This window comes from Pecten maximus, chromosome 3 (assembly GCF_902652985.1).
Source record: "Pecten maximus chromosome 3, xPecMax1.1, whole genome shotgun sequence".
NCBI lineage: Eukaryota > Metazoa > Mollusca > Bivalvia > Pectinida > Pectinidae > Pecten > Pecten maximus.
The window spans coordinates 46,377,961-46,398,860 of NC_047017.1; the positions used below are offsets into that span (position 1 = coordinate 46,377,961).

The window sequence follows — 20,900 nt, forward strand, 5'->3', positions numbered from 1 at the left end:
ACGTGCAGCCGAATTTCAGGATATATGAACAGACAAAGAACAGAATATCCTTAACATTCCACGGAATATAATATTATGAATTCAATACAATTAAATAGCAGTGGAAATGTTGTCGTTTATTTAAAAAGTGTCGGTGATATATTACAAATTGCAGTCAAACGTTTGCAGGACCGAGATTATCAATCGGAAGCTTGATGTTTATGCCTCCACACGTGTGCCATTTAGGTACAGAATATAAACATGTGGAACCAGAAAATAGTCGTTCCTCCCATTGTCTGCAACATGAAGACCACTGTAACAGCAAATAACAAGGGTATGTTATTACAAAACTACACAATTAGTCTTTATTTTGGCCTCGGGCCAAGTTTGTTTTTGTACTACATAAACGACATGCCCCAACTGTATAGTTGAGTGTAAGCTAACTTTGACATCTAGTGTACTACGTTTAAACTAGTAGTGCACTACATTTAAACTACAGGTAAACTAGTAGTGCACGACACCCTAAGAGATGATGAACAGCAAAACCCCCATACAGGTAATGGGCAGTACCCAAGGCTACCTGTGATTTTTACCTGTACTGTACATATATAAGGCTATCTAGCACAGGTACTTGGGGTAAGAAATTACATTTGTATATATATACTATATAGCCTCGTATTACTATATAAAAGTAATACGAGGCTATATAGTATATATATACAAATGTAATTTCTTACCCCAAGTACCTGTGCTAGATAGCAGTTATATTCAAAGAGCTATTAAAAAGGTTTTGCAAGTTTAGTTTGATGATAGATTTCAACCTTTCTATTCTTGTTAATTATGCACTGTAACTTAAGACAGATTTACTTTAGAAATCCTTTAACTAAGTTAAATTGTTCAAGCCAAGTTTCATTTATCTTTTGGTACTTTATATTTTGTATTGATTAATCAGTTATATATTTCACATGTTTAATTCCAGTAATTTTGTTTTCATCACATGAAAGTATATAATAGTACATTTGAAAACAATTATCGTTACTTGAACATTTTCAATTTGATACATTTAATTTTTATTGTAGTTTAATTTCAGATTAAATTAAGCAGCATATTCATAATTTCATTTTTATGTGATGTTATGCTTATTAAAACCTAATTCAGCCCATAATATATGTTGTACATTCTATGTGTATACATCCAATGCTTAAAGTCAGAAACCTGAACACATTAGGAAATTAACTAAACCTTGATTTAACATGTAAAGAAAGAGATTCTTTGAATGTACTGGTAATTAAGTGATCATAACAGTTCTACATTTCAAAATTTTAAGTTTATAAAAGGTATATGTTACTTGTAAAACACCTTCCATTTTCCTTTACTGAAATAGTTGAAATTTCTGTACATGTACCCGTGTGCAGGTATCTAGTACTTTGAAGATCTAACATATTGGATCTGATTCCAGGTACATGTATCAGTTACAGGTAACACAGAATGAGATAATGGCCTGAGGGAACAATTAATTAATGTCATTTTTGTTATGAAATACATATAAGGCAAACTTGGGGAGGGGAAGGGCAACAATTTTAAGCTTATATAACACACATACATGTTCATGTCATACAACACTTGTATTTATAATTTCATAATTTTCTTCTATAAAGTTACCTGCTATCAAATATATTACATACACATGTGGATCATGTGGACCTTATTAAGCCAAATTTTTTTTTTACAGTTCATGCTAACATGTTTTTCGGCATAGCCGTATAATTTTCTTTTGGCATGCTTTTGGCCTCGGATATGACGCGACAGGTGGCGTTACTTGTCAAGATGAAGTATGTGATTGGTCAATGTAGCGGTAAATGCAAAATGCAGATATGTAGTTAAAAAACGAAACAAAGTTAAGATTTAATGCAAGATGATTAAGTAGATTATCTTTTTAAATGACACATTAATAAAATCATATTCCTGATTCAAATGCGTTTTTATTATTACCAAAAATGATTCAAACTGATATAATTTTGTTTTCGTGCTAAAACGCTTTAGTTCGTACTTATTTCCCCATCAGTTTTACATTATAACCATCAGCATTAAAACTATGCCGTTTATCTTTTTTATAGATATTTCTTGTTTGCAATATTGTTTGAAAAAAATAATTTTGGGATACATTTTGATCAGCATTTAAGTGTTTCCCTATTGCATTAAGAAAATGATTAACTGTTCATTACCTTAAAATGTATAACTGATGGGGATTTTACCCCTTCTTGTAATTAAAGAAAATCAGCATATAAACTATATTTATTGAATATCTTTATTGAGAAGAAAAATGTATATAAAAATCAATTATTTTTGGATGATTTGCAAACAAAAATAAACTATGAAGTTTTGAAAAAAAACATCCACAGGTAGATATCATATATGGGTAGTGTTAGATGCTAATTACAGGTAGGTAAGGCAAAGGAGCCTGGCACAGCATGCTATAAATGGCCCCTGGGGGTAATTGGGAACTTGACAAAACAGGCACACCTAAAAGCTTAAGACTGATCCTCAACATCATACATATATATTGGGCTGTAATATCTCCCCGACACTTTTTTCTATATACATCAATGACCTTGTGCATGACATAAATGGTCTGAACTGTGGCATACCGGTAGATAACATTTACATTTCACTCCTCCTATACGCCGATGATATCGCGCTGATGGCCCCGGATGAACACTCTCTCCAACGTATGTTAGACAGTCTCGGCGAGTGGTGTAGAAAGTGGCGCTTACAGGTTAATCAGTCAAAAACCAAAGTGATTCACTTCAGAAACCCGTCGGTGCCTCAATCTCTCGTGAGCTTTACCTGTGGCGACCTTGACATTTCGACCGTGGACCGTTATAGGTACCTAGGACTATGGTTCACTGAACACCTTGATATGACTATTACTGCACGTGAACTCTCAAAATCAGCGGGTAGAGCTTTATGTGCCCTATATACTAAATTTATACTAGCTGGTGGAATGACATATTCAGTTTTTAAATCATTGTATGAATCGCTGGTTGAGCCTGTTTTATTTTACGGCGCGGGTATATGGGGCCTAAATACGTACAAGTTTATACAAACTGTTCAAAACAGAGCATGTAGATACTTTCTTGGCTGTGGAAAAAAACGCATCAAATATCGCAACGCGTGGCGACATGGGCTGGGATTCCTGTATGGTGAAACAAAAACTTGAAGTGTGTAGATTGTGGCTAAGACTTCGTAGTACAGAAATGGACAGAATAACGTATAAGATACATGCATGGTCTCTGTCTACTCCAAAGAGTTGGGAAACCAAAACTAAGAAATTTCTCCAGGATCGTGATCTTACAGACTTTTTAATACATGATGTTGATAAAATTCATTGTTTAAATATTGCTAAAATAGTATTAAGTAATGAGGATAGAGGAAACTGGTATAGAGATTTATGGAATGATATTGGTAATGAGAACGGAAACAAACTTAGAACTTACAGAAAGTATAAATATTGTGTTACACCTGAATATTATGTCACCACGATTATCAGTAGGCACCACCGTAAATGTTTAGCGAAATTTCGCTGTGGTAACTTAAAATTGAATATAGAGACCGGTCGGTACACTGTTCCAAAAACTCCATTACAAGAACGAGTTTGTCGATTATGTAGTTCAAACCATATTGAAGATGAAACTCACTTCCTGATTGATTGTGATTTTTACGATGATTTAAGAAATACTTTGTTGGAGCAAGCAGGAGTGTTTAGTCCTACTTTTTTTGAGCTTGACTCCCAACATAAACTTATATATTTAATGAATAATAATGCACTACAGTGCTCATTATCATCTGTTTTATATAAAATGTACAGAAGACGGCAATGCTTTTAAGGGTGAGATATTTTAGAAATTGTGTCAGATTTATCTGATTTTATCATAGTTGAATATTTTATGAATTGGATCAGGTTTATTGTGCATTTTAAAATTGTAATATATTGTAAGCAAATGTGACAATACTTTAGAATATTTTAGCATGTATTTCTTAAATTTAGTTAATGCATAGCTCTTATTAGATGATGATATGACAGTGTCTCATAGGTCGAAATCGGCCGGGATTCAAATGCGTTTTTATTATTACCAAAAATGATTCAAACTGATATAATTTTGTTTTCGTGCTAAAACGCTTTAGTTCGTACTTATTTCCCCATCAGTTTTACATTATAACCATCAGCATTAAAACTATGCCGTTTATCTTTTTTATAGATATTTCTTGTTTGCAATATTGTTTGAAAAAAATAATTTTGGGATACATTTTGATCAGCATTTAAGTGTTTCCCTATTGCATTAAGAAAATGATTAACTGTTCATTACCTTAAAATGTATAACTGATGGGGATTTTACCCCTTCTTGTAATTAAAGAAAATCAGCATATAAACTATATTTATTGAATATCTTTATTGAGAAGAAAAATGTATATAAAAATCAATTGTTTTTGGATGATTTGCAAAAAAAACAACAAAAAACCTATAAAGTTTTGAAAAAAAACAACATCCACAGGTAGATATCATATGGGTAGTGTTAGATGCTAATTACAGGTAGGTAAGGCAGAGGAGCCTGGCACAGCATGTTATAAATGGCCCCTGGGGGTAAATTGGGAACTTGACAAAACATGCACACCTTAAAAGCTTAAGACTGATCCTCATATCATACATACATATATGTAGGTAAGGTGTTATGGAGGTCCATAAAGTGGTGCCACTGGTGGTAAGGTGGGGTTTGGGGCCTGGGGCCCAGGGGGCCATGACAACAGGCATGTCCTGAGAGTACCAATTATACATACAGGCACATTTACATAAGTATATATCTTGTTGTGTAGATATTATGTCTCTTACAAAACATAAATGAGGATATACAAAACTTCTGATTCTTGATACTTGATTATGTACTATGCAATGATTTCATGGTTGAATTAACAGATATTAGTGAAATAACAATACATTGAATTTAAAAATATTTTTGTCTGATAAAATACAAAGTAATAAATATCAAAATATATATGTACAGTGTACTTGAAAAAAAAAAATCTACAGTCATCAAGGCCTAAGGTAGAATTAATCATTAATATAAAATGTATAATAATTACAACTAAAAAAAGAATAAATGAAAAGCATAGTATTGATTCAAAATTTTGAAATCAGAAAGATAAACCTTAATTATACACTAAAATGAAATCTTAAAAAAAAAAATAATGATGAAAAAACCCACTACAAATCCAATTGATAGAGTTTTAATTCCCCTTGTGCAATATATCATATAATAACCGCAGCCAATTTTATTTTGAGTTAGTATTAGATAAAATTTTATCAACATTTAAAAGATATATATAAGGCAGTCAATTCATGATCACGAGTGTAGGACAAAAGCCCCCCCGGACATTAGCCCCTAGGACAAAAGCCCCTCCGGATGAAAGCCCCCCCCAGACATTTGCTAAAAACATATATTGAAATTAAAAAAAAAAATAAAATGAAAAAATAAATAAAAAAAAAAATTTATGAAGGGGCTTTTGTCCATTTTTTGATTAGTGTGAAGGGGCTAATGTCCGGGGGGGGGGGGCTAATATTCAGGGGGGGAGGGGCTTTTGTCCGTACCTCCAATTTACACAGGTCTGTATATGTAACAAATACAGGTATCTAACACATGTACAGGTGCCTATTGGCACTGTCCATTACCTGTATAGGGGGATTTGTGGTCACACCTGACTGGACGTAGTGCACTACTAGTTTACCTGTAGCTTAAAGGTAGTGCACTAGGGTGTAAAGGTTAGCTTACACTCAACTGTATCTCTACCGAGATACTGCCTCAGTTAGGTTGGACGTTGTTTGCCAATGATACTATTGTGTACATCACGGTTAAATCCACTGAAACGTCAAACTCTCCGCAGAGTGATATGGATCAATTAGCAAGATGGGAAAAACTCTGGAAAATGGAATTCCATCCCCAGAAGTGCAAGTCCTATCAATTACAAAAAATAAAACCCATCTGAAATTTAAATATTATTTACACAGATATTGCCTTAATTGACCATACTGCTACATTTGTAAATCTAAATACCTACATGTAAATGTAGGTGTCACTGTAGCCGGGTTCAGTGCTACACAAAACATCACACAGATGTAATTCTCGGTTCAATCTTTTATTGGACGGGAACAACAGAAGAAGACCTCTGCTATAACATAAATAAACATAAGAACACTACGGTACATTATAAAAGATCGACACTAAACATTACACACTGGAACTGAACTAACATCATATGTAACACCCGTAATGGTTATAATTAACATAACAAACTTGATTACATTCATCAGTATCACATAAATACAATGCGTAAATATATTAGAGTGAGAAAAATAACGCAAGTATTAAAAATACAATTGTACCTACTCTATCACTCTGACAGAGGTCTTTAGACACATATAGCGACAAAGTCAGTTTCTCTGCTTCATACTATGGTTCTGTTGAAAAATGAAACAACAAAACTAAATGTATATATTAACAAATGACATGTAAAATAATTTATGAATAACAGTTTCCGTAATAGCAAAACGAGGACCATGCCGGAAAATGTGTTTACCAAAATTGAAATTAAAGACTTTTACTTGTTTTGATATTCCAATAAATCCTCATCCATAAAGGTAAGATACAATTTGAAATTGGACCAAAACCTGATAACATTCCAGACACTTACTTTTAAACATGTCCTGTTTCAAATCTGTCGTTAACTTCATAATTACAATATATTGAAGGTCTGTATCGTTTATTGTCCAGTGAGTGAGTAACGGTGCGAGAGAGATATGTACAGGTACTCATACGAACATGCAATCACGTGACAAGGACAACACATAACACAACTAACAAATAGTTAAGACACACGTGGACAAGACAAACCATTTGGACCAATACAGACAGGTATATGAAAATAACAACAAACGTTATACATACGTTGTGCATATAATATAATAATATATAATAGATGCCATTGAAACATAATAAAAACAACACTGCCACATCACTATTCAACAAGATCTCAAATGGGACTCGCACATAACAAATATTACCAACAAAGCAAACAAAACATTAGGCTTCATTGGGTACAACCTAAAGATAAACTCCAAAAGTATAAAAGAGCAAGCATACAAATCATTAGTGGGTCCATCATTGGAATATGCTTGCTCTGCATGGGACCCATATCTAAAGTCTGACATAAGTAAAATAGAAATGGTCCAACGTAGCTGCAGCTAGATTTGTCTAAAATCGCTTTCACAACAGTACACCTCTAGGTCTAGTGACATGATATACAACCTCAACTGGCCTAGTCTCGCTGACAGACGCAAGGACGCCCGTTTTATTATGATGTATTAGATCACACATCACAAAGTATCTATTAACAAAGACCTCCATCTAACACCACAATTACATGTACATAAATCCAGACAATCACACACACTCTCCTATCAGTTCCCTCATTGTAAAACAGACTGTCGCAAATTCTCCTTCTTTCCAAGAGCCGTATCAGATTGGAACATACTTCCGTCTGAAGATTGGAACATACTTCCGTCTGAAGATTGGAACATACTTCCGTCTGAAGATTGGAACATACTTCCGTCTGAAGATTGGAACATACTTCCGTCTGACTTAGCTTCTTCTGTATCTATAGACTGTTTCAAATCTAAACTCAAATCTCTAAATAATTAATCTTGCTTCCTTTTTGCACACACAATCCTAAATATTGACAAATGTGCCTTTAGCTGTTTTTGGACCTATTATCTATATCAGACATTATGGAAACCAACATTATAAGAATTAATGAACCCATAATCCTATTTTTTGATTGCAAAGTTTAGTGTGTTGCATGATTTTGAATATAATATATTTCCCGTTTATTAACTTTATATGTGTTGTTTTTTGTAAAGTGTTTCATAAGGTAACTTTTCTCAAACAGCATATCCCCATTTTAGTACATTACAGAAGTATGAAAACAACAATGGCAAATCTCACTCACCTACTATCGGATGTGTCTGTGTGGAAATCTGAGCTGCACATCCTGTCAAAGATGGTCTACAAGAAACACGCACAGCGGAGGAGAGAAAAAACACTACAAGGGCTTAAACGAGTATGGTTTTGTCACATTCTGAAGCTGCCATATATCTTACTATTTTGGATGGATTTTCTTTTTCTTATCACTAACTCAGGGCTAGTAGACTTGACTAAAAATCTGCTAGCCCAGCAAATATGCATACACTCTTTTACTTGGAAAATATTAAAGATCAGTTAAGAAAATATATTCAGAAAAGACTGTCCAGATTCTGGTAAGGTAAGATTATTGCCAAGCATTGTATTTCGGTCACCCCCATGAATAGAATGGAATTCTCAGCTATCTGCTGAAACACCGTAGGGACATCAATAGCTACCAGCTGTAGCTGTAGACCAAGCTGAAAAATTAGGAGCCCTCAAGGGATCAACTAGTGGATTTTCATACTAGTATAGAATAAGATCTTTCGATGATCCATTTCTACAGATTCAGATCTATTAGAGTTACTTCCCTTCTTTCACTCTGTTAGATGGTATGGAGATATGATTTTGAACATTTTTTAAAATATATCATGTATTGGTTATATTTATATTTTAGATGTGCTCACATGTATACATGACATTAATTGGTCCCCTTACTTAAGCTTTCACCTCTTAAATATATAAGTGTATAAGAACCATCAATAAATAGAAAAGTCACTTGGTTAAACATTTATATACATTTTGATTTATTTAATTTTGTATGGCAACAGCTGTGTTTAAAACTTTACAGATCAAGTCATGCTTGGAAAGATTTTGTGCCTTTGAGGGTGTTAAGTATCTTGAGGATATAACAAGGTCACTAGATTCGTAAGTATAGAAAATATTGGCAGTGAAGAAAATGTATTATGAGTTTTGTTAATGTTCAAAATCAGCCTTCAATTCGTTTGATGATTATCAATTTTTCATTCATGGAATATTAACTCTTAATTCTTGAATATTAATTCTCGATTCATTGAATATTAATTATTCATTCATTGAATAGTAATTCTTTTTTCATTGAATATCAATTCTTAATTTATTTCTCAACTACTGCTGATGTACATGTACTTGATGTGTTCAGATGAACAAATTTTTGTATAGAAGAAGTATAAAATAATAATTCAACTTATGGTAGTCATCATATATGAATTGATTGATATTATGCCTGATAATCTATTATAGTGTTGACCTTGATGATAACGCTGCATACCTGCCCTCCAGACAGATGTTAGAGTTTGTCCTTGTGAGACTGATGGGTATGGCAGCCCTGTTAACCCAGACCATGGCATATTGTGTACACACCTTCATGTATCCTTGGCATTTCCTAATGATGAAAATTGTAAAATCTTTAAAATACAAAATGTACTCCCTCATTCTACACTGTAATATTAAAAAAATGATTTAATGTATTTCAGTACATCTATGTACATGTATATTAAAAATGATGAGTGTCTGTTTATTATAATTAATTTTTTGCTGTTTGTATGTAAAATGCTGCTTTCTAATTCATCATTTTTTTTCTTTTCATACTTCTATGGGTAAAACAAAGATTTAAGCTCTGCCCTCTTGATAATGATTGGAGGAGTCTATGGCAACACGCCACCTGGCTAAAGTACTTTTTCGTGACTGAAATTCCTGTTTACTATATATACTCTTGTTTATACACATGCAATGTGCTTTGCTCACTGTCTGTCAATGTTGTGAAAAAAGCAAATTGCAACAACCTTAAATATTAGCATACCAAAAAGAAGAAAAATAAAACAATGAGGCAGTTATGACTTTTTCATGATAAAATCAGTTTCATATTTTCACACATGTTGAACTGGGCTTACGTCATCAAAACAAAAGGTCATCTGTTTACATGTATGAGGTATGCATTCGACTCTTAAGACTACAGAATGAAGACAAAATACCTGGCATGTATGCAATATGATCTCCGGATCTTCAAAAGTGATGAGACCCCCTCTTGACTGACGTATATCGCACGAGAGGCCACGGAAGGGATATTTGAATGTTGTGATTTGTCAAAAAATAATCCGTAATTTCACTTTTTGAATTGATGGATTTCTACATCAGTTTTTGTTTTTCTGTTGTAATTAAGAAATCAATCATAAGCTTTGATGTAAATATTTTCTAGTTTCGTAGGGATATGAAAAAAAAATTGTCTGAAAACTTTTGTAGGTACAAATGCACGGATTCATACAGTTTGCAAGCAATTTTGTTTTCATATCCCTATGAAACTAAAAAATATTGACATCAATGCTTAATTTAAACAACCAATCACAGCTTGACTCTAAAATGGAATAATACCATATTATCCTTGACATGACCACTAGCACTGTTCAACATGATCTGGAGATAGGTATCCTCATCCCACAGTCAATGCTCTTCTTGTCTATAATCAGCCGGATATGGTAAGTACATTTTTACCTTATAAAATGATTTAAATTGTACTTTCAGAAATTGTTACATGCTCCTATCTTCCAAACTATGTAACTTTTTAAGTGATATCTGTTTTGATTTCCAATGATTTCATGTTGTTTTTTGTTTTTTTTTGTAGATGTTGTTTCAGTAACAATTACCATGCTTGCTTACCATGGCTATTTAGAAGGGCAACTCTCAATTTTGAACACTTTAGAGTTTAGATATGAATTATCACTATATTTGCATATTGTTACGTCATGTTGATATAGTAGTAGGGACTAATATCATTTTACTCTAAATACTAACCAGATGCAGACATCTATTAATTAGCTGACCAAGTAATATTTTGGTTGTGTTCGTAATATAATTAGGATCTTAGATGAGTTTTTGATTTCATATGAGATTTTATGAAACAAGTCTTAAAGCAAGCGAAGCAAGCAAACTTACTAGTGACATGCAATAGATATGCTCCATGGGTGAATTGAATAATTTTATAACAGGCCAATTATGTGCTAAATACGACAGTGTTGAAATTCTAATGAGAAAGAGGCAATTGTATATTACATGTAACTGTGCAACAGCTGGATGATCAAGTTACCTATGAATTTTATAAGAAACCTATTCTGAAATGTACTCATGTAATATGTACATTGTAATTAAACAATTTAAATGAAATACTTTATTATCAACAAACTTCTGACATTTTCATTATGATCCACAAACTTCTTACATTTTCATTACTGGTATCAACAAACTTCTTACATTTTCAGGATTTTGAGTAACTCTACCTGTATATATATGGTCACATGGTACAACTCGCTACAAAAGTGCATGGACCATTTGGAACCTACACAAGTTGTATGGGTAAGTTCAGACGTGTTTCATTTATCCACGTGTGACTACAGTTTTGCCTTAATTACTCTACTTGACACTGGAACTTCATACTTTGGGAATGGGTTAACCATGCAGGGTGAGATATAGTGTATAGTATTAAGTCTAGTAACTTGACTAATTATCTTGTTAAATCTTGTTTTAATTAAAATAAGCCTTCCATTGTTACATTTTAACACCACCTGTTGTCTGCCATATTTGAAATAAAACATTCTTAAGGCTCCTTAATGCATTTGAATATTTAGTTACATGTACAAATGTATAATTGAGTCTACTGATTAAATAATAACTTAACTGAGGACAATATATATGTATTCTTCCCAGTTTCGATATAGGATATACATGTATACGTATTTCATGTACACATAACAACACCAAAAGATTTCAGTTCTCTTAGAATTTTACAAAAATAATTGAATTTTGCTATTTCCTTTAAAACTATATATATTACAAACACAAAATGATCAAATTATTATCATCATGAAATATTTTGAAAAATAATTTCAAGCAAAGTTTTGTGATAATCTGTCTTTGTTTTATTTTCATGCATCGATTTTGGGACCTCCTGGACATCATTTTTGGTCAATTTTTTTCATGTACAAAATATGCTAATAGAATGTTTTTTCCAGCATTTTCAGCCCAAAAAAGTACCTGCATAAATTACACATTTGGGCAGGTTACACATTATTTTTACCGTTGTGATTCTGTAAATACTGGAATTATTATGAAAATTTGTAGTTTGACTAGCTTAATTAGCTGAACGAAATTTGTAGCTGCCGCCATAATTTATGTACATGTATATATATATTATTACACCTTTAAATGTTTTGACATACACAGATATACATATCAATGGATTTAACAAAAGTTAGCTTGAAACCGGCTTAATTGTATTAGGCTGAAGTGACAGCTTGGCATATGATTATATTATCAGACAGAATCTAAAGTGACTGCTACAACAGTCGAGTCATTCACAATCACGGACAGACAGGGAAGTCCATTATCTAGTCTGATGAGGTCGCCGTCAGGATGGTACATATATACATTTTTAGCTCGTCTCTTCGAAGAAGAGTGAGAGCTTATGTTGTCGCGTTGGCGTTGGCGTTGGTTTTTCAAGTGTTAAATTTTTGGTGCAAGTGTTGAAAGGCATAGTAATTTATGGTAATATGGTCCCTGTGGGGGTTAAACTATCCCCTGCCAGAGTTAAACTAAAAGATTTTTTGAAAAAAAAAACCAGATTTTTGAAAATTTTTGGACTTAGAAATTGTTTGCGTTAAGTTTTTGGTGCAAGTGTTTAAAGGTATTAATACATCACTTTATAATTGTACTAGGGTGCTGATAATTGGCAATAGAGTCCCTCTGGAGTTAAGCTATTCCCTGCCAGATTTAAACTAAAAGATTTTTTTGGGAAAAAACCAGAATTTTCAAATTTTTGGACTTAGAATATTTCTGCATTAAGTTTTTGGTGCAAGTGTTGAAAGGTATTAATACATCACTTTATAATTGTACTAGGGTGCTTATATTTTGCAATAGAGTACCTCTGGAGTTAAACTATCCCCTGCTGGAGTTAAACTTCAAGATTTTTTTGAAAAGAAACCCAGATTTTTCAAATTTTTGGACTTAGAATATTTCTACGTTAAGTTTTTGGTTTCTACGTTAAGTTTTTGGTGCAAGTGTTAAGAGGTTTTAATACATCACTTTTTAATTGTACTAGGGTGCTGATATTTGGCAATAGAGTCCCTATTGAGTAAGACAATCCCTTCCTGGAGTAAAATTTTAAAAAAAATTGGATTTTTTCTTTTTAAATCTGTGTTTTTTTGTTTTTGTTTTTAAATCTTTGGACTTTGTGTTAAGTTTATGTTGTGAGTGTTGAAAGGCATAGTAATACATGGTATTAGGTTCCCTGTGGGAGTTAAACTATCCCTTGCCAGATTTAAACTGAAAGATTTTTTTGGGGAAAAAACACATTTTTAAAATTTTTGTGCAAATGTTGAAAGCTTTTAACACATCACTTTATGATTGTACTAGGGTGCTGATATTTGGTAAAAGAGTCCCTATGGAGTTACACTATTCCTTCTTGGGGTGAAACTTAAAAATAAAACAATGTGAAAATGCTCACATTAGACAATTTATACCGTCCACATTTTTCAAGGGAGACAACTCTCATTAGGATAATATTTTATCAAAAAATTGAAGAAATATGTCCAAAAGCAATTACATTTGTATTTAATATATTCATTTAATTTACAACAACATAGCTTGTCTCCCGAATGTTTGTCAATAAATAATTTATATATATGTATATAAATTGGTTTGGTTTTGAAAATTGCTTGAATTCAAAAAACATAATCTGATCAAGTAAACAATATGAATATTATTAATGCAATTTGCGAAACATTCCAATTAATATATTTTAATTATTTATTGACAAACATTTGCGAGACGAACTTTGCTGTTCTCCAACAGCTCTTGTTATTGATAGACTGTCATCAAATTATTGGTTAATGTCTTGTTCACACCTAATCTAAATGTGGTTAAATTGTGCTAGTTTGGTTGATGAAAAACTATTTTATGGATTTTAACAGCTTGAAGACCCTAGTATACTACCAGTTTGTCTTAGCAAGTGGTTGGAGAAGTTTGAAAAGAAAACTTGTGCAACAGAGAGGTACGTACAATGTATGGTATACTATTGTAACAACACTAAACTAAATGTGAAGTCAATGTTTCTACTTCTCTTCAAATTTCTCAGATCTATTAAATATTTTGTTGGCCTTGTTTTGTGAGGATCTTCATTTTCACGAATGAACTTTTATTGGTATCTTAATTTTTACAAATGAACTTTTGTTTGGATCTTAATTTTCTCATATAAACTTTTGTCAGGATCTTAATTCTTAATTTTCAACAATGAACTTTTGTCAGGATCTTAATATTCAACAGTAAGCTTTTGTCAGAATCTTAATTTTCACCAATGAACTTTTGTCAGAATCTTAATTTTCAACAATGAACTTTTGTCAGGATCTTAATTTTCACCAATGAAGTTGTTCAGTAAAGGAGATTTTTTTTCATGGACAACATATATATATTTCAAATGTTCTTTGTCCTTTGTTTAGTCCTTTAGTCCTCCATCCATTGTCTTGTTAAGTTAGACATTAAACAGTGTAAAACTTCAATGGTCAGTATGGGACCAAATTCTATTGGTCACATCCTCGAATGTGACTTCTTCCATTCCTCTTTGTAGATTTTAATTGTATTAATTGGGCAATCTTGATTTCTGCAGGGCTCTGCATCACTCTTCTATAGGATATTGATGTGTTTCAGAACAACTATGGTTAAATTGTAGTTATTAACCTTGAGGTCCCACTTAACGGAACAGGTCATCTTCTTGCATAAGCTTGGAGCCCCAAGAGAAATGAAAATACTGACTCAGACTGGATTTGTTGCATTTTGAAAGAAAAAAATGATTAATGACATGATATATCACTTGCCATTTTGGTGTTTGGGCCAGGTGTTTCCTTGTCTGTGAAACTCAAAGATGATTAGATTTTCTTTGTTATATTTTATGCTTAGAGCATCTGTGGTGATGACTGAACTTGCGACGCCTCATGCTAACCAGAAACAGGACAGAGGACCTTCTCTCCAGCAGGCCAAAACACATGGTGAGTTTAGTAGAGCCTGCTAGTCCTCTGACTAGTTAATTATAAACCAATGCAGTTAAAACTTGTTTACAGTATAATTAAGTTTCTTTGAGTGTTTTTATGATAAAAATTGTGCTGCTATTTTGATTGTTATGCTGAATATATGTTTTGAAAGAAGTACACACAGTATTAGTATGCTTGATAAAATTGACCTGGTCAAACTAGCTGTCATATCTTCTCAACAAGCAACAATCTAACAGCCAGATACACATCTACAGTCTATCAAATATTCAAGGTTTAGACGATGTTGCTAATGGATTTGATTTACCTGTAATTTAAATTGGCATCTTGCATAAATTGTCTATGAGGATTTGCTGCACTGAAAAGATTACAGTTACATATATTGTGAATACATGTACTTTTCCAATATATTCTTAATAAGTAAAGCACAAGCATGCCTTTTATGTATCCAAGTGTTACGAATCCAAGAATGCTGTCAGTGAGATTTTATACCAGAATGAATGTTGGTTGATATTTTCTATGATTGGATATATCACTATGTATCATTTATCTTCTTTTATTCAGGCTTTGTTGAAGAAGAACCTGAGTCTATACTGATGACAGGTCAGGAGGGAAACTTTGATGATTCTGAAGTAATTGAAGAAGATTTAGGAAGCTCAGTATCAAGAAATGATTTTGCATCAGAAACAAATACCAACAACAAAACCAGGAAAGCAGATGTCGTTGAAGGTGGTGTTATAGAAATCTCTGAGGAACAAGCTTTTAACAGATTTAAACTTGCAAATTCCCTAGACGATTTGCTTGAACTTGTCATAAAAACTAATTGTCAAAACCATGGTGGCCTGTATAGAAACAGATGTGTAAAACGGTTACAAAAACTAATGGTCATGTCACAGGAAAAGAAGCAAGGTGTGGCGAAGTTATTGAGAAAAGGACAAATATCTGTCAGAAAGTTTTTAAGGATGAACACAGAAACAAAAAATGTAGAATTGAGTATGATTCAGGATAATGTGTCGCAGAAACAACACAAGGTCATAAGTCTAGAAGAACTGAAGGTACAGCAGGATGTTAGGAAAATGCTTTTAAACTTCAAACGAAATCATCTGATTTATCTGGATCGTGAAGGAAGGTGTCTTCAAATTGATGACCACCAATGTGCAAAAATAGTACAGACTGCCTTAAAAAAATGTATGAATCGGTTAAGGAAAAATCCAGATTCTGCCAAACAGTCAATTAACAAAGCTGTTAAAGTTGTATCTTCAGTTGTAGATCAACTTCAGCGAGATACGTCAGTTCTTTTGGAGGATGACTCTTTTCATACCAACACAAAGCAACGGCAAAAATCACCATGTCAAGTGAAAGGATTAGATAGTAATATGTCTGCAAAAAGGAACATGGAAAGGAAGAAAAAAACAACGAAAATGAGTCCAGCAAAGAGTGTGGAAATTCTTGCAGAAGGAAATATAGGAAAGGGGAAAATAAAGACAAAATTGAGTGAAACAGAGACATTGGAAAATAATGTAAAACGAAAATTAGGGAAGAAAAATCGAAAGTTGAATATGAGTGATGAAACGGCAATGGAAGTTGATGCAGTTGAAAAAGTCGACAACAAAAAATGTAAGATGGAAATGACTAACTCAAAGAAAGTGCATAAAAAGATTCCTAAAAATATTGATCATGATCGACAAAAAACAAAGAGATCATCGATAGAAAGTGTTGATCTCATTCCAAAGAAAAAGAAAATCTTGAAAAAAATGAAAACAAAAAGTAAGAAAGCTTTACAATGTACAGTACCCCAATAAATTTTCAGGTGGAATCACAAAAGGAAATTTGAATGCATGTACACAATTATGTAGTTATTAGGTCATCTGACCCGAAGGGTCAGGATGACCTATAGTCATCATGCTTCGTCCGTCGTCGTGCCCCGTCCGCCGTGCATAAACTATTCACATTTCAAACTTCTTCTCAAGTTCCATCAGTGGGATTTAGCTGAAACTTGCCTGAAATGATGCTGGGATGGTCCTGACCAAGTGTTGTTATTTTTCGGGTCAGTCTGAAATCCAAGATGGCCGCCACAGCCGCCATTTTGCAAACACATTTGAAACTTCTTCTCCAGTTCCACTGGTGCCATTGAGCTGGAAATTGGTGAGGATGTTAAGGAAGGAGAGCCAACAAAGTGTTGTTATTTTTTGGCCCCCTAAAAACTTCGACATGGCAGCCATGGCGGCCATTTTGTAAAATGATTGCGCAATCATGGTTCTTCTAAACAACACCTATTTAAAACTTCTTCTCAAATTCCAATAGTGGGATTGAGCTGAAACTTGCCTGAAATGATGCTGGGATGGTCCTGACCAAGTGTTGTTATTTTTTGGGTCAGTCTGAAATCCAAGATGGCCGCCACAGCCGCCATTTTGAAAACACATTTGAAACTTCTTCTCAAGATCCACTGGTGAGATTGAGCTGAAACTTGCCTGAAATGATTTTGGGATGGTCCTGAGGAAGTGTTGTTATTTTTCAGGTTGGCCAGAAATCCAAGATGGCCGTCATGGCAACCATCTTGAAAAACACATTTTAAGCTTCTTCTCCAGTTCCAGTGTGATTGAGCTGGAAATTGGTGAGGATGTTAAGTAAGGAGAGCCAACAAAGTGTTGTTATTTTTTGGCCCCGTAAAAACTTTATTCCCCACCACGGTGTATATAAAGTGTCTACACTGTAAGTGATTCCCCACCACAGTGTATATAAAGTGTCTACACTGTAAGTGATTCCCCACCACGGTGTATATAAAGTGTCTACACTGTAAGTGATTTGACATGGCAGCCACAGCGACCATTTTGAAACATGATTGCGCAATCATGGTTTTCCTGAACAACACCTATTTAAAACTTCTTCTCAAATTCCACCTGTGGGATTCAGCTCTAACTTACCAGAAGTGATCCCGAGTCTTGATCAAGTGTTGTTGTTATTTTTTGGTTTGATCCAAATTCCAAGATGGCCATCATGGCCCACAGTGCCACTATACCTGCTACAGAGAACGCATACTAAAATAGTATAAGGGTCTTTAATTTAGAGTCAGATGACCGTTAAGGCCCATTTTGCATTATGTAATGGCATGAAATAGTTATTTTTAAAGCTGTATTTGTTTTGATTCATGTATCAATAAGAATAAAGCATAACATATTGAAAATTACTTTGTGCTCCGAAAAAAAGGAGAATGAAAAGATGAAATCGTTAAAGAAATGTCTTCATAATACTACTTAGCAGTTGTATCAACACCAATGAAAATGTGTACAAATTGCCAACAATGTTTCTGTCTCGCTAGCGAGAAAAATGTGTACAAATTGACAACAATGTTTCTGTGTCGCTAGCGAGAAAAATGTGTACAAATTGACAAGATGTTTGTCTCGCTAGCGAGAAAAATGTGTACAAATTGACAAAATGTTTTTGTCTCGCTAGCGAGGAAATGTGTACAAATTGACAACAAAGTTTCTGTATCGCTTGCGAGAAAAATGCAACAGCACGACTGTTGTGCTGCTTTTCAAACATTTCATGTTAAGATCTGTTGCTTAATTACATAATACCAAAACTATAATTCAAAGTCGATAATTACATGAGGGTAAAATATTAACAAAAATGTAGATTTGCACGGAGACTGATGGCAAAAATACCAGGAGAATATGACCAGGTGCTTTGGAGAGATGAAACAATTTGTTCATCAACGGCATGTCCGCCATACCATTCTAGGTCAAATCCGGGTTAAGTCAATCTCAAATTAGAGTTAGGGTGGTCACAACGGAACCACTGGCATGGGCATAGAACAAGCATCAAGCACGTCTGAATTCATATTACATAAGATAATATATTTTTATAAGATCATGATGTCCACCACAATACTTTCCAATGATCTAAACAAACCTGCACTTTTCGAAACCTTGTGTTGTTGATTACTCCATCAGCAGCCGATGTCTGAAATTTAAGTTGTGATTATGGGAAGGAGTCCTCGAATATCGGATCAATTTTGGCATGTGACTAGCTATATAGGGGATCAAGGGATGTTGCTATCTACATGTAGAAATTGAAATTTACAAATGGGAAATTGAAATCGTCATGCTTACCATACAGCTTGTCTATAAGATGTCTCTGTTGTAAGAGGTACGTACACGGCAGCTGTTGAAGCGTCTGTAGTGTCTTTGATATATACCTTGTACAGGAAAGGTGATAACATGTCAGTACACCTATACATGTAGGTAAAATTAAAGGACTTTTCATGGTTTATGTTACCTGTTCTGACAAGTCTGGAATGAGGAATGGTAGAATAAACAGTAGAAAAATCAAAAGTTTTGACTGAAGAAATATTCTTTGCAGATGTTCTAGAATAATCAAAAGATCTTTCTAGTTTTTCAAAATCCACATTCGATACATTTTATTTCTGGAGTAAGTAATATCCCTATTAGGACTACGGCCTCGACTTGAGATAAATCCTTGGAGGTAAAGGAACTAATCGAACCAGGAATAAAACGTTATTTATGAAGATTCTTATAAACTTTAGGAATCAAGCATAAACGAGGGAGCTCCGCATGCTACCAGGGATGACTATTGGCATCTTTTAATAGTGACGAAAAAAAAATAGGCAGAATTGCCCTTGTTGTCAACCAAACAGATTTGTTCTTTTTTGAGCAAGAAATGTATAATACAATAGTGTTTACAGACAAGGATTAAATCATTAGATGACTTATTTGTAACTTAAGCTCAAACCTGTCGTGTAAACCTTTAAAATGTTTAGGTTAAGGTTTAGACATCGAGATTGAAATATAAAAAAAAATGTAAATTGTTTTGTTTTGTTTTTGTTTTGTTTTATTTTGTTTTTAAGCTGCTTCTTCTTTTAAAGATTATTGACCTTATACATTTAACCAATTCTAACAACAATAAATCCAATGCTGCAAACTCTCGTTTTACCCATTCTCTGCTGGCTTATTCTTCAGCGTTTTCATAAATGCATCACATTGGTGTTCTTTTTTTAAATGAACACTTATTGAAAATCTTTCCACGTCAACTTTGGTTTTTAGCTGGCCTATTAGAAGAAAGAGTTCAGTCGGCTTAGATAGTGTCCTACATGTACCACAAATGTTAATTTTAGTTTTGGCATAACCATGGTTATAGAATTTTTGGCTGTCGAATAGTTGAAGCATTATCAAATTACCTGGTTTATTAGACAATGTTAAAAACCTTGAGTTCGGGGTAGTTTTGAAGTACATAAATCTCGTATAAAGTACTCTGCGTATATAAACACCAACCATGGATATTGATACAGCTGATATTGAGGACCTCGCTCAGTTCAAGGGAAATCGTGAGGCATGGGCAAAAACTATTCTGGCAGCACGTGAATTTTTTTTTTGGGGGGGGGGGGGGGGGGCTTGCGCTGGAGACCTGAAAATGTTGGAAGGTGTGCCTAACACAATCTGGGACCCATTAATTAAGAAGGAGAAGGTTGTAATTGGGAAGAGGACGAAACCACGATCGGACGGCCAAGGGCAAACAAAAAATTAGGCTGCTGCAGCCAAGTCCATAGAAAGGTTCTCGCTGTCCTACAGGAGCATAGGGAGCAATTAGATGCTTTACGAAATCAGATAACAGAGAAAGATATCGGTTCATTTCGTAGAGAGATCACGAACTACAGCGAATGAGATTCTGAGGATAAAAATGGTACCGTCCAGCAGATGTAAGATAAGGTAGACAAAATGGCGCCCAATGGGATATATGGTAAAACGGGGGGGGGGGGGGGGGGGGGGGGGGGGGGGGGGGGCAGGAACAAGGTACTGTTGGTGGTGTAAGCAAAAACGAGTTG

The 20,900-nt window shown here is 33.9% G+C and overlaps 1 protein-coding gene across 2 annotated transcripts; it reads left to right on the forward strand.

Moving 5' to 3' along the window:
• Positions 1–177: 177 nt before the first annotated feature.
• On the forward strand, positions 178–17,104 carry LOC117324341. 2 transcript variants are annotated; one of them, XM_033880137.1, is made up of 9 exons: positions 178–313; positions 7,994–8,148; positions 8,839–8,915; positions 9,270–9,395; positions 10,424–10,501; positions 11,282–11,375; positions 13,988–14,067; positions 14,970–15,058; positions 15,623–17,104. In XM_033880137.1, the coding sequence occupies exons 1-9, from the start codon at positions 241–243 to the stop codon at positions 16,858–16,860; spliced, it is 2,010 nt and encodes a 669-aa protein (XP_033736028.1). In that variant the 5' UTR covers positions 178–240; the 3' UTR covers positions 16,861–17,104. The 2 variants fall into 2 exon arrangements, with proteins under 2 accessions (XP_033736028.1, XP_033736029.1); XM_033880138.1 differs by having other exon boundaries at positions 189–313; positions 8,004–8,148.
• The last annotated feature ends 3,796 nt before the right edge of the window (positions 17,105–20,900 follow it).

Coding starts and splice junctions, on each gene's coding strand:
- LOC117324341 (XM_033880137.1), top strand. CDS start 241: ATGTGGAACCAGAAAATAGTCGTTCCTCCCATTGTCTGCAACATGAAG. Junction 314..7,993: donor TGTAACAGCAAATAACAAGG/GTATGTTATTAC, acceptor TCCCCATTTTAG/TACATTACAGAAGTATGAAA. Junction 15,059..15,622: donor CCAGCAGGCCAAAACACATG/GTGAGTTTAGTA, acceptor TCTTTTATTCAG/GCTTTGTTGAAGAAGAACCT.